We start from the raw sequence: 15,224 nt of genomic DNA on the forward strand, positions 1-15,224 counted from the left end.
TAACAGTTCTTTAAGATATGATGGGGCCGGGTTGTTAAGAGCTTTATAAGAAGGATTTTAAATTCTATTCTACATTTAACAGGGAGCCAATGAAGAGAGGTTAGTATTGGAGTGATGTCATCTCTCATGCTGGTCCTTGTCAGGGCTCTCGCTGCAGTATTTTAAATTAATTGAAAATTTTTTTAAGCAGTTATTCGGACACCCTGATTATAGGGAGTTACAATAGTCTACTCTCGAAGTAACAAATGCATGGATTAGTTTTTCAGCATCACTCTGAATCAAGATGTTTCAAATTTTGGAAATATTGCGTAGGTGAAAAAAGGCAGTTCTGCAGATTTGATTAATGTGTGAGTTAAAAGATGAATCCTGGTCAAAAATAACTCCCAGGTTCCTCACACTGGTAATGGAGGTCAAAGTAATACCATCCAGTGTGATTATATCTTTAGATGATTTGTCTCTTAGATGTTTTGGCTCAAATATAATAATTATCTGTTTTATCTGAGTTCAGGAGCAGGAAATTACGGCTCAGCCAATCATATCTTTAAGACAAGCTTTTAATGTGTGTCATCTGCATAACAGTGGAAACAAATGGAGTGTTTTTAATAATATTCCCTACAGGAAACCTGTATAAAGTAAGAAGTATAGGACCTAAGAAAGAACCCTGTGGAACTCCATGTTTAACCTCAATATGGACTAAGGAATTATCGTGAACATGAACAAAGTGGAACCTTGTCTGATAAATATGATCGAGACCAGTTTAGTGCAGTACCTTTAAGACCGATGATATGTTCTAACCTTTGTAATCGCATGTTATGATCATTAGTATCAAGAGCAGTACTGAGATTTTACAGGACAAGAACAGAGACCAGTCCTTTGTCTGAAGCCATGAGAAGATCATTATTAACTTTGACCTCACTCCAATACTAGCCTCTCTTCATTGGCTCCCTGTTAAATCGAGAATAGAATTTAAAATCCTTCTTCTAATCTATAAAGCTCTTCACAACCAAGCCCCATCATATCTTAAAGAACTGTTCGTTCCGCATTTCCCAAGAACACTTTGTTCTCAGAGTACTGGCTTACTGGAGGTTCCTAGGTTTTCTAAAATTAGAATGGGAGGCAGAGCCTTCAGTTCTTATCTGTGGAACCAGATCCCAGTTTCAGATAGGGAGGCTGAAACAATCCCTACTTTTAAGGCAAGACTCAAAATGTTTCTATTCACTAAAGCTTACAGTTAGGGCTGCTTCAAAACACCCCCTCCCCACATCTCTCTCTACCTCTCGCTCTACCTCTCTCTCTCTCTACCGCTCTTGACACGGACCAGGGTCTGTTTCTTGCCGATTACCTCAAATCAAAGTTTGTATCTCCCCGCCTATTCTATCTCTCTGTCTTCCCTATCCGACCCTCTCCTCTATCCCCTCACCCCAACTGGTCCGCAGAATGCCGCCACCTCGGAGTCTGGTTTCTACAAAAGTTTTTTCCTGTGCGAGGGAGTTTTCCCTTTCCACAGTCGCAAATAAACCTGCTTGCTCATGTGGGTCCGTTGGGGGTTTTTTTTAGTTAAAAGAAACTAGGAATGACTGTGTTGTATTTGGTGCTATATAAATACAGTTGAATTGAATTGAATAGTTAGAATGTTGTCATTAAAGAAGTTTACAAAGTCATTACTGCTCAAAGTTTAAGGGATATGAGGTTTGACAGAGCTGTTACTTTTTGTTAGTCTGGCTATAGTATTGAAGAGAATCTTAGAATTGTTCGTGTTTTTCTATTAAGGAGGAATAGTAGACGTTTCATGTTTTGCGGAGGGATTTTTTTTATATATTAGCAAACTATCCAGTAACACTTTATAATAACTATCCATTATAAGTAGTTAATAAATCATTAATAAAACTGTTAGTTAATGAGTTATAGATTGCTTGTTGAATATTTGCTAAGTTTATTAAGGATTTATAACTGCCTTATAGATTGGTAATACATAATTTACAAGCATTTAGTTAACAATTTATAAATTACATGTTAACTATATGTTAATGATTTATAACTATACCTTATAAATTAGTAATAGATCATGAATAAGCCATTAGTTAACTACTTGCTAATGACTTGATAAGTATCAGTTAATACTTTATATACATTATTAGGACGTTATTCTAAAGTTGCAACTATTCCTCATTTACTAACAGTTAGTAAATGAGGAATAGTTGCAACTGTAGAGTAACGTCCTGATAATGTATATAAAGTATTAACTGTTGCTTAACTAATATATTAACTCACACTTTACAGACCGGTTATTAATAGTTTGCATACCATCTACTAATAATAATGAAACTTTAGAGTTCGCAGATTATCATTATACCATGATTTTATCTTCAAGGGTGCAACAGAATCAAGTGTGGAGTGAAGTAAGGCTACTGTTCCATCTACAACCAAGTCAACCTGAGTTGGGCTGATAGTGTGGCAGCTGTTTACTGCTGGATCCACAGATGGAATTGCAGTCAATATTATTGGGAGCACTGTCTGATAAATATCTCTTATTTTTCATTTTATTTTCAGGGCCTATAAAGCCAGTTGATGTAAATTTGAATGATATCAAGAAGTGATCTGACAACAGAGTGATCTGGGAAAAACCGTTAATTCATCAATGTCACCGTTAATTCATCAATGTCAATACCATAATTGAGGACAAGATCAAGCATGTGATTAAGATAATGAGTGGCCTGGTGGGGGTCTGGCTGGCGGCCTGGGGAGTGGGGGGCACCCCCCTCCCAACCAAATAAATGTATGTACGTATGTCTGTATATATGTATGTCTGTGTGTGTATGTGTATGCTTGGTGTGTGTGTGTCTGTGTGTGTGTGTGTGTATGTGTATGCTTGGATGTGGGTAGGCTGGGATTAGGTGATGGGGCAGGGGGGGAGGGGAATTGGGGCTCCTGGGGGTTGGAGGGAGGCTGTCCTCCGGCCGGGCCTTGCTGGGCCGTCGTTCTTCCTGGTCTGGGGGGGGGGGCTGGTCTGGGCCTCGGCGGCTGGGGCCTTCTCTGTCCCGCCGGGGTTGGGGGGGTGGTGGGGGGATGGCCCCCGGGGGTGCGGCGGGCTCCGCTGTCTGGGCCGGGGGGGCTCCCTGCCCGCGTGGCCTGGGGGCGCTGCACTGGCCGGTCCCGGCTTGGCGGCTCGGGTCGGGGCCCGGGGCTCTGCGCCCTTTATCCTTCTCTTGTGGGCCCCTCTGGCCTGTATTTGACAGAGGAGAACAGTAGGGGGCACTGGTTTTTCCAATAGCAGCCTGAGGAGTCCACGAGGAAGGACACTCGCGGGTGTGTCCATGGAATGTAAACAGTCAGTCTCGAGAGGACAAGTACACTTTATGTAGGATAATAGCAGCTAATATCTCGGTCCCCAGCATACAGGGATTTTACAAAGTGACTTCTGCAGGCGAAAGTAAGAAACGTGTTCAGGCTTCAAATTCTGCTGAAGCGAGCTGCACCTTGACCAAGTGTGGGAATGGGACCGGAGATAAAGACAGACTTTTCACAGTTACTTAAAAACTCAAAAAAGGTCATTAAAGTCCTTCTTCGTCACTTTGGATTGCCGGCGGGCCATATCATTAGTACCTACATGGACTAGAACTCAGTGGATGGACGAGGGAAGTGTGTCCGTAACCTTACCGAGCATTATCGGAACTGTTGCGCCAGGAAGACAATGTGTGATCGCTTTGAAGAGGCGGATGTTTCTGGTGATGGAATCTACTGTTATTAATGTTGTTGGAGAGAAAAGCAGGCGAGGAGCAGGATTGTAGATAAAAATGAGGAGATGACCGGGCAGACTGGTTCAGCAGCAGTGTTGAAGCGGTGCCGGTGACAGGAGTGGAGTGTTGTCTCAGCACGGCTTCCTTCAGGAGTATACGACGAGAAGCAGAGGTCTTCTGATGAGAAGAGGGTCGCATGTCTGGCTGTCCAGGGGAGAGGGGGGGCAGCTCCAGCGCTGTTGCTCTCCGACGATGAAGAATTATTGAAGAAGTATTGAAGCTATACAACATGGCATCCTTCTTCTCCAGTTCTCTGGAGAGCCGTCGAATATCATCTTCAAGGTCAGCGATCGTCTTATTAGCCCTTTGGAGCGAGATATAATCCCCAGTAGGAAAGAAAATAATAAAGAAAAGAAAAATGGTAGAAATGGAAAGAAGAGGATAAAGCACTGAAAGTGAGGGAACCTGTCCAGGTTTGCAACCTCACCCAATGCCTGTTCGGGCAAAGGCTCTGCACCCCCAAGTCCGATACAATGACTCCAGAAAAATCAGACAAATCCAGAAAAATCTGATAAATCCAGAAAGATCTGATGAATCCAGAAAAATCATTCTTGTCTGTTTCTAAGATAAGCTTTAAAATGGGTGTAAGAGAAACACAAAAGGTTCTTCTGTAAGAAAGATCAACAAAAACATAACTGCATTTATTTGCTTCTCTGCTGCTCTGCTGCTCTGCTGCTCTGCTGCTCTGCTGCTCTGCTGCCCCAAGCGGTCCTCTGGGGTCTCAGATGGTCCAACTCTCAGCCTGGTCTGGAATAGCTTTCAGTAGGCAAAGTCTCAGTTAGCATATTGTCTCGAGTGTTTTATGAGATTCTGTCTCCGTCTCTGGTTTCAGGCTTTGAGGCTACGTTCACACCGCAGGTCTTGATTTTCAATTCCGCTTTCTTTTGCTGGAAACAGATTTTTTGTGTGTGTGATCATTCACATTGCATTTTAAATGGGACCTCTATCAGACTGCCTTGTGAACTTGATCAGACCCTTTGTTAGGCCCCAAAGCACAGAAGATACTGTTGACAGAAGTAAATATGGACGTCACACTAGTCAGCACTAAGGTTGCCTGATGTGACTCACTGTTTTCTGTGAGTCACATCAAACAACTCCCAAACAACATAAAACCCACACACCTCAATAAAAACCTGCACAGTATCTCAGCCTGAGTAGAAATCATGTTAATACTGCAAATCTGTTATATGTGTAATAAATAACACGTCATGAACACAAAATAAACAAAGTTAAAAGGTAAGAGAGTTTGGCTCCCCTGGGATATCCGCCATATCTGGCAACGCTGGTCAGCATGTAGATCCATTTTCAATGAGCCGACAAAATCTAGACAACATGAGGAGGGAAAATAGAAAGAGAATGAAGAAAAAAGAGAGCACTGGTTTAAACATTTTGCCATAGCCGCTTCCTACTTATACATGATGTTAGTCACATGTCAAAGCAGTAGCATGTAGAAAAATATCTGATTGGTATCACATATGATGGAGGCCTGGTCTGATGTGGAAACATCAGAATTGGATATGTCACAGGGCTACAAAACAGCCTCCTGTGTCTGATTGCTGCTCTGATGTGTTTCACTGGTGATTGTGGTCGTCTTCACCTGAGGTCTGTGCTATGAACTATTAACATGGATGAATTAGCAAACCTGGATATCTCTCTGTTACTTATTTCTGTTACAGCGCATCTGAAAGAATACCACAATAAGACATTTAATGAAACATTCTGTCATGCTCTGGACCTCAGTTGCAACATAGGGGTGCCGTTTCCTCGCTTTTGGGTTTTTTTTTTTTACCCCTTTTCCTTCTCCTGTCACCTCCAGTGTGTTGAGCGGTGGCAGTGGGAGCAGAATGCTGCTACAATGATCTGAGTCACCTCACCGAAAGCGCCAGGTAGAGCTCTATTGCCTGATAACCCACACTACTTAACTGGGCTTAAGGCTTCATTTGTTTAAACATACCAGGCTTTTTACAAAAAGGGACATTTTCCCTTCTACCTTTAAAAAAATTAAATCTTAATTTACATGTACTCGCATATACACCTGGTTCAGAGCTACTATGGGCGCCAAACCTGGAGGGAGCAATGGAGCAAGATAACGAACATAAACATAAAGATATGACAGCCAATCAGAATCCTGTTAAAAAAAAACGCCACATCACAAATTGTCACGTAAATCTCTGATTACCCCCCTTTAGATGCAATCGGAGGCACAGAGTTTATCCAGATCGCTACTGTGGCCAGAGTTTTCAGGAGTCATTGTTTGTTGTGAGTCGGAGCTTCGTGTATGTGTAAATGCACCCAAATGCAGAGAAACATCAAAGTTTTTTCAAATACCCGGGTACATGGAAACATGGCCTCAGATTCCCCCCCACGCAGGACACTCAGTCAGCACTCAGTCCATTTCTATTAGACTTTTTTTTAAGAGCACTTAATTAATTCCCAGAGGGGAAGCACCCACACAGAGCAGTATTTGGGGGGAGCTGATGGGGCTGAGGGCCTTGCTCAGGAAAAACCCCGGTGCATGTTTTTTGTACTATGGGGTAAACTGGAGTACACAGAGGAACAGTGATGCTGGTAACGTGTTAATTAGTAACGCATTACACTCATATGACCACTTTTTTCAGTACTGAGTAATCTAACACTATTTCCAAACCAGTAATCAAATTAAAGTTACTTATCTAATTAACTGTGTGTTACTATTATAGTGTCCCGCAAGACGAGTTTCTTGTCTGCAAAGCGACTTTATTATTAAACAGAACCAGCCACTCTTCTGTTCTCCTCGAATCGGTGACAGACACATGAAGTGCTTGCAGGCACTGCACGCTCATCTGACCCGCCCCCTTCTCCACTCTCAGCCAATCACAGGCCAACCTGCGCTCACGTGCATTCAGGTAACACAAAAGAATCGGAACCAACCGTCGTCCTATAACTGTCAACAATAAACCTTAAAATTGCAATACCTGCCCCCTTTTTAAGATGGGGGGGGGATGTTGTCGGCAGCTGCTGAGAGTAACTAAAAAGTAACTTATAATCTAACTTAGTTACTTTAAAACAAGTAATCTGACGTAATTAAGTTACTTTTTAAAGGAGTAACTAGTAATCAGGGAGAGTGACTTCATGGGTGAGAGTGACATCATGCAGAGAGTGACTACTAGTATGAACTAAAGCATTAAGAGTATGTAGTAGAGCAGGTCTCTTCAATCCAGCCTCCGAGACAATTTCTACCGGCCCTCAGAATGTAATGTAGATATTGTGGTGTGTGCTTGCAAGAGCCAAACTAGGGAAAGCTTTTGTGTCTTTTAATCAAACTGCAAAACAGGAAAAATGATGACCTATTTCAGCCGTACATATATATTGATGGACAACACTTGACCAATCAGCTTTGCACGTCCGTGCCCTGGTGGTGCGCAGACCTTCCGACTCATTTCTATGAAGCCGAACGCTGGAAAAATTTCCTTCTCTAGTTTAAAAAAAGAAAAGTTGACTCAGAAAATAGGCAGTTCAACAGCAAATGGACTGAAAAATACACATTTATTGCGCTGGAAAAGAATCGATTGTGTTTAATCTGCAATGAGTGTGTCGCGGTTTATAAGGAATACAACTTGAGAAGGCATTTCACGCAAACTTTGACATTGCTTTCCCACGGGGCTCTGCTGCTCAGAGGGAAAAGCTATCGAGTCTTACATCTTGTTATGAAGCAAAGATGTCACATTTTGTTTCGTTCCTGTTCAGATCTAGAGAGAGCAACAGCGGCATCCTTACGGATCACATGGATTATAAGTAAAAAGAAGAAGCCATGTACTGACTCAGAAACAGTAAAGTAGTGTATGCTTGCATCCATTGAGGAAGTGGTAACTGATAATTGATTCCCTCAAGCAAACTCCAATATCTGTGTCATGATCCTGCTTTCACTCCTCCCCTCCTGTGTTCCCCTTAGCTCCGCCCCTCTGCTCTCCTGCTTCCTCCTCCTGATCACAGCTGTTTGTTATCTTCATTAGGGTCTGTATTTAGTTCCCCTCTCTTGTAGCTCTGGTTGCCAGTTCGTCTGAGTTTTCGCACCATTCGTACCCGACATTTTTTCCTCGTGTTGCCTTTGGGATTTTTCGACCTTCTGCCTGCCCAACTTTGCCTCCTGGATTTCCTCCTCCATTGCCTGTGCTGGTTTTGATCTTGGACTGCCTGACTTTGCTTCTGCTGTGGTTTTTGATAATAAACACTTTCAAACTGAGGTTCTTGTTTGCCATGCAACGGAGTTCACAAACCCTAACAATCTGACGCATCACATATGAGGAGAGTGGGTTCCTTGCACCTGACATTTTCGAGATGCTTTTGGACAAGCTGAGGAAGGCCAAGGTGATGTTTCTGGCTGTGGACGAGTCGGCGGATAACAGTGATGTTGCACACTTGTGCATCTCTCCGCAATTTTTTTTATGTGGAACCTTTTCATGAAGATCTGCTTGGACGAATGCCCATGGAGGGGCACACTAACGGTGACATTTTTTTCTCCAAAATTGTTTCGTTCTTCTAGAACAGCTTGGATTTGATGCGCATCAACAAGCTGGTGACGGATGGTGTGCTCTCGATGGCCGGTGGGCACCAGATGCTGGCTGCGAGAATGGCTGCTGCAGCTTCGCAGGTGATATCTTTACATTGCCTCATCCACCAAAGCCTCCTGTGTGCAAAGCTCAGTGGTGAGTTAAAAGAGACCATGTATTCTGTCATTGCAATCATTAACTTTATCACTTAACAGCACTGCCTTTTCCGCAAACTGTTGATGGACATGTCTGCTGAATATACAGATTTGCTTGTTCACAATGACATTAGATGGCTTAGCAAAGATAATGCATTGAAATGTTTCTGTGAACTAAAGGAGGATATTATGGTGTTTCTGCAAACTTCAACATTACAAAATGCTGTCAAGTTTCTGTCTCTGATGGAAAATTAGGGGTTTAATGCAGCTGTTTGATTTCTGAGTGACATTTTCCATTGTTTGAACCAACTAAACATGGAATATGCAGTGCAGATAGAAGAATGTTACAGAGCTTGTGGAGAAACTTCATGCATTCCAAAGAAAGCTCTCACTCTTCTCTACTGATCTTTGTCCTGGAAAGATGCTTCACTTCCCCACATTATGACATCATCATTCAATTCAGGTATGCTAAAGTAGGGACAGAACTAAAACATGCAGGACAATGGTCCTCCAGGACAGCAGTTGGACACTCCTGGCTTAAAGTGTGTTATCCAATCTGCTGGCCAATTTCCTCATCATGGCTGCTCCCTGAGCCAGATGCTGATCTGCTTATAATAGAGTGCATGAACAACTGAGTCAGGGCCCATATTGAAAGAGAATGCAGTTCTCATGTACAAATTCTCAAAAATGGTTATAAAAACCAAGATAATAACAAAGCCGCTATTGGTATATTCATTCATGATTTCAGGATCAAAAAAGGGTTTCGATTCCAGATTGCATAAGAGTTTTCACTGATGAGATAGTGAGGAGCCTTTTGGTACTTTGTTGGGTGATGGTTAATAAACTTTCTAAGTCACTTACATGAACTCATTCTGCAGCAGCATTAACTTCAATAAAAGAAGCTAATTGTAAATCCAAACCCGATATTTGAATAGAAATATTTCAAGCATTCATAAAGCAGGGGGTGAGGTGGGTTTTATTTGGTTCCAGCACATATACGTGTCAAGGGCAATGACGAAGCAGATAGCTTGACTAAAACAGCCACCATAGGTGATGCTGTAGAATTTGATCTTCCTTACGGACTGTCAGATTCAATTATAAATAGTTCAACCTAAGAATTGTGGCAAAAAGCTTGGGATTCAGGAAAGAAGGGAAGGACTTACTATGGTATTCGAAGAAAGGTGGGGAAAGTAAGGGAGCTTTCAAATTCTTCAAGACAACATACTGGGACTGGGACACTGCAGACTGAACAGTGGACTGGCTTTGATAGGGAAACACAAGGATGGGAACTGTGAGTGTGGTGAACCAGAGACTATGAAGCACGTGAAGTGCAAAAGTTGCTGAGATAAACGGAGGATCCTGTACAGGGACCTTGGAGCGGCTGGACTCACTGTTTTCAGTATTTCCACATTACTGAGCATGGAGGAGTTGACAAACTTGAAAATACTTCTGGATTTCTCAGAAGAAGAAGAAGAAGAGCTCCACAGATATGTGATGTTGCAACAGACCTGGACCTTATGAATCCCCTGTTGTTGTTTACATCATCAACTTTGCAATAGTTGTTTAGATAATTTTTTTATTTTGCAACCACAGAGCTGCAGCTGCCTCTTCCGTGTCGGTTTTGAGAGAGCGAATGCTGGCTGGACCGATTACGTTGACCCGGCGAAGTGACACAATAGGGCACAAAGCCGGTTGGCACCAGTCCTTAACCTCTGCATTGGGGCCGAGCGCGAGGATGGACACCAGGGCTCAGAGTTCACACCGTGTGGACAGGTTCCAAAACCGATCGTCACGTTTTGCATCACATCATGTCTCGAGCCGCTGGCACCGTGGGTCTGTGTCTGCACACACTGGCAGGTTCTGGAACTCCGGTGTCAGGAAACCGGAGCTCCGAGGCTGACCAGTGTGTGCGACACACAATGGAGCTCCAGGCAGTGACGGGACGTGATGCGACACGAAAAGCAGACTCGGTAGAGCACTGGAGCTGGTCCCAGCTGGCTGACCGATGGCCGCGGCCTCCGAGCTCTGATCCCAGTTTGGTAATGGCCGTAGCGTCCACTCCTGAGTCCCGGTCTCTGTCCCTGACTTACTTCTGCTCTTTAGGGATGAAAGTTGCACAGCAAAAAAATCCCCTAACCAGTGCAAAGCTGAATATGTTGACAACCGAGGATTCATAGAGCCGACATATTAAAATATTGAGGGCATGTTTTAAATCGATGACCAATCAGCAGACGGCTCCTCAAAATCAAACCTGTTGTGTTGTCTTGAGTACCCAAATGGAAGGGCGACGGAAAAGCATCACTGTCACTGACAGTACTTTGATACAAGATGGGAGCAGCCGCAGGTGGTGGTGATTAACGAAAACAAAATTATGTGCTGCCATCTAGTGGTGAAGAGTATTGTAGCATCACGGAGTTGGTCGCTGCAGGGCATGATGGGAGTTCAGGTTATGTGTTGCCAGAGGTTATTGAGGGTTATTGTTGGGGTTGTTGTGTGTGTTGATTTGTGCTTGTGTTGTGTTTTTGTTCCTCGGTTCAGATAGTTCATTATTTCATCTAGTTTGGTTTGTTGGATGTTGGTGTGAAACCATGAGTGAGAAATGTGTTGTGTGGAGTCTCATCCTGTTATGAAGTTCCGGTTGTATGTATTCATGTCAAAATAAAAGCCTCTGGTGTTCACCTGACAGAAAAGAATCTTGACTCAGAGCAATTCTTCTGCGGCGCTCGCCACAGTATTTATACACGATTACTCTGTACACTGCTCTCACAGCCGCTGGCACACCTGACTAGATCTCGCAGATCACCAGTGTGCCGCGGCACAGTGGTTGAAAAACACTGGTCTAATGTGCGGTTTAAAATTGAGGGGTAGCGGGGGCCCAGTCGTTCTACCGCTGCCCAGCAGCAGAACCCCAAAAGCCAGTTTATCCCCTCAAGACCCTGTGTGACTCAATGTAGTTAAAATTGTGGGTGATGCAAAGTCGGGGGAGGGGCCAGACCACAGTTAAGTGGCCTGGACCCCCCACCCTAGGCCCCGCCCACTGGTCCCTATTGTTGAATGAGGTAAGGTGAGGTAATGTAGGGGGGGCTGAGAGGGACAAGGTCCCCCCGTCGCTAGGACTTGGCCCAGGTGGACCCCCCACACCGCCCCACCCTTGGGACCAACACCCACCCTGACAAGGCACCGCAAGAGGACCCGGGCAGGAAGCCCCCCCCCCCACCCCACCCAATGGCTAAAGAGTAGAGTCTAAGACCCGCATGGCCCAGCACGAGCCCGGCTGGAGGCCAGCGACTAGGGAACACAGTCCCCCCCACACCCTCACACAAGACAACACTCATACTTATATATAGAACGCACACCCCCACACACACATACACATACACACACACATCCCCCCCCCCCAACACACACACACACACACATACAAACACAGACATATATACATACCCACACCCGCTCCTCAATTTAAATAACTCTGACTTTATTAGTTATTTAAGAAATGTATTTGCCAGTTGCTCTGTTGAGTTTAACTTTGGCATACTTCGCTCTGCTTGGTGTCAAAATGTGGAGTAATATTGTCTCTTTGACAGTCGACATGCCTCAGAACACTGAAGACAAACCGCTTTGTCTTCTTGAAGCACAAACATGTATTCACCTTCCCATCATTCATGAAACAGCCTTGTATCTGCATCCATTTGTCTCTTCCTGGACATCTTGAAATAATTAGTATTTATCAATGCAATAGATGGTACATTGAGTTTTTGAACAGCTCTTCACCACGACTGGAGAACAAACAACCGAAACTCAAAAGCTTCAGAATCATAGTCCCGCACTTCATCAGACGTTCAGCTGCTTTCATTTGCTTTGATTTGATGTGGTTTGGTCTGCACTCACTTTCCTAACGCCAATTAACAGTCATATCAAAGCTCTGGGTGGGAGTCAAAACCCCTGGAGGTCTTGAGATCCCAAGAACCTCCTTAGAAGAACAACTGCTGGATGTAGAGCCAAGCCATTAGTGCTGGTTCTGCCCCACCCTCTGCTCACCACTTCACTCTCTGCTTGCCATCATGCCTCACCATGGTAATGCCCCCCCCCCCCCCCCCACCACCAAAAAAAAAGAGACAATAGACTGGAGCCAAACCAAAGTACATCACTGAAAACCTCATGTGAGTATGATAGTTTCCCTTCATTTGGTCATTTACAAGTTCCACATCAAAGCCATATTGTAGTAAGTGATGATGATGATGATGAAGATGACTCAAGCTCCAGCTTTTATGTCAATATGAGTCATTCAAACAAAATTGATTAACTCCGAAGCTTAAACTTCTGTGATGACCACCAACTCCTCACACTACCAAACAGGAAGTTAGCAAATATGGGCACAAGACTAATAATAGCTGAAGTCATGAGTAAAAGCACACATTTGAAAACTTCTCATAGGAAACAAAACACACAAAATGTTCATTTCAGCCTCAAAAACAAAGACACGAACTCCTGCTGCCAGTCACCAAAACCTCCACTGAAAGAAAATGATTTAGTTCAATGGATCTTATAACAGATGAATAAACACTGCATAGAGAGAACCAGGTGTCAGAGTTCAGATCTCAAACACCAAATAGGCAATAATCATCAGTCACCACGAGACGTCATGATAAAATGATACGTTGGTTGTTGTAGTTTAGAGCAAAGGCGTCAGTGACTTTGTCGCTTTTTTCTCTTTGCAAAAAGCACTCCATGTTTAATTACTATTAGTAAGTTACCAGTCACTAGGAAAAATGTGCTCATAATAACAGGAAGTTGTATGTTCAAAGGTTAATGCAGCGATTGGCTGAATCACATTACACTGCTTTTCAGTTAAAAATAATAAATAAATACATGTTTTATTGGTGTATTTATTAATTAACCATGAATCTAAAATCTAAATAAACTACTTTAAAACAAATCACAATTCTTAGTGTTTTGGCTATCCTTGGGGGCGCTGTAGCACCCCCAAGCCCCCCCCCTTGCACCACCTATGCTTCCAAAACTGATTTTGTTTCACTTAAGATAATAAAATAAACTGCCTGTTCAACTCCACTGTCATTACCCAACAACCACCCAACATCCACCATCATCCAATATCATCCCTCAACATCCACCCATCATCATCCACCACCATCCGCCATCGTCCATCCATCAACATCCACCATCATCCATCAAAATCCACCCATCATTCACCATCATCCACCATCCATCAACATCCACCGTCATCCATCCATCAACATCTGCCCATCATCCACCAACATCCACCATCAATATGCACCATTATCCATCCATTGACATCCACCATTATCCATCAATCTTTAGATCTGTTTCAATCTCTTCCTCTCAATTCAGCAGTTCAGTAAGTTTCAAAACTACTCCACACTTCAGTGCAACTGTTTGTGTTTCCCTCACACAGGTCGATACATCCATACAACTCTCTCTCTGTGTGTGTGTGTGTGTGTGTGTGTGTGTGTGTGTGTGTGTGTGTGTGTGTGTGTGTGTGTGTGTGTGTGTGTGTGTGTGTGTGTGTGTGTCAGGGGCAGAAACAGAGAGGGACAAGATGGGGTCGGGTGAGTGGGTGACTCTCCGGTCATCCAGATCCTGAAAACACAAACATACAGCACCAAACCGTGACAATCTTACCGTACCAAGTTATCCAGAAGCATATTCCAAACACAGTGTCCACGGTTGGCATTCCCCCGAAGACTGCTACACCCAGAATCCTGCGACACCTGAACACTACACCACCCAGAACACAGTGGCCAACGTCCGACTGAAGGTCCTCAGTGTGCCTCTGAGGGTCGATGGAGCAGAGCGCACAGAGGTCTCTCTCTCTCTCTCTCTCGCTCTCTCTCTTTCTCTCTCGCTCTCACTGTCTCTTGCTGTGTGTGTGTGTGTGTGTGTGTGTGTGTGTGTGTGTGTGTGTGTGTGTGTGTGTGTGTGTGTGTGTGTGTGTGTGTGTGTGTGTGTGTGTGTGTGTGTGTGTGTGTGTGTGTCCACTTGTTTGCCTTTGCTTTGCCTCGGTCTGTGGCCAATAAGCATGAAGTAATGGTGTCAGCTGCACACTGGTACACCAGAGAGAGAGAGAGGGAGAGAGAGAGAGAGAGGTTTGTTACCTTCAGTTTGTCAGAGAAAGCAGTGAAAGTATTACATTGTGTCATGCTTGCTAATGCTAATCCAGCTGTTTCCATCATTATCCCTGAGTAAGTATAGTAACTAAAACTAGTTGCTTTTTATCTGCAGTAATTAGGAAGATAACACCAAGTCTCTAATAATGTCAAACTTTGACTGAAGCAAGCCTGTGTCTGCAGGTGATTCCCTGTGGAAGAGTGAGCAAAACTCTGCTCAATACCTCTCCCTCTGCTCGCCATCCCGCCTCGTCATCTCTCCCTCTGCTCACCATGCCGCCTCGCCCTCTGCTCACGCTCATCTCAACGTGTTTATCTGATTCAAGATGAAAACCACAGAAAGCTATGGCTTCATGCTACTCTGGAGGAGAAAAGGCTCAGCTCTCATTGAAGGCTCTTGTCGGGAACGTTCTGTTCATGAGGGAACAAATCTGTGGGCTTTGAAAGTGATCTGTACATCCATCACCTCAGGGAAAACAGAGACCACACACAGACATAAGCAGGCACATGTGCACAGGCAGGCACAGCTGTGTGTGGAGGTTTTCATCATCTCTAAATACACAACAATGAAGAGAGGGAAGCGCACACACACAC

The 15,224-nt window shown here is 44.0% G+C and overlaps 1 protein-coding gene across 2 annotated transcripts in view; it reads right to left on the reverse strand.

Annotated features, from left to right (window-relative positions):
* Positions 1–14,405, reverse strand: part of enpp2l (ectonucleotide pyrophosphatase/phosphodiesterase 2-like) — a 116,968-nt gene extending 102,563 nt beyond the window's left edge. The window contains exon 1 of one of the 2 annotated variants that reach the window (XM_080516461.1): positions 14,146–14,405. In XM_080516461.1, coding sequence (XP_080372587.1) covers positions 14,146–14,197 — 52 coding nt within the window. In that variant the 5' untranslated portion in view covers positions 14,198–14,405. The remainder of the gene's footprint in view (positions 1–14,145) is intronic. The other variant, XM_080516460.1, reaches the window with a different exon arrangement.
* Between the last annotated feature and the right edge of the window lie 819 nt (positions 14,406–15,224).

Source organism: Blennius ocellaris, assembly GCF_963422515.1.
Source record: "Blennius ocellaris genome assembly, chromosome: 20".
Taxonomy (NCBI): domain Eukaryota; kingdom Metazoa; phylum Chordata; class Actinopteri; order Blenniiformes; family Blenniidae; genus Blennius; species Blennius ocellaris.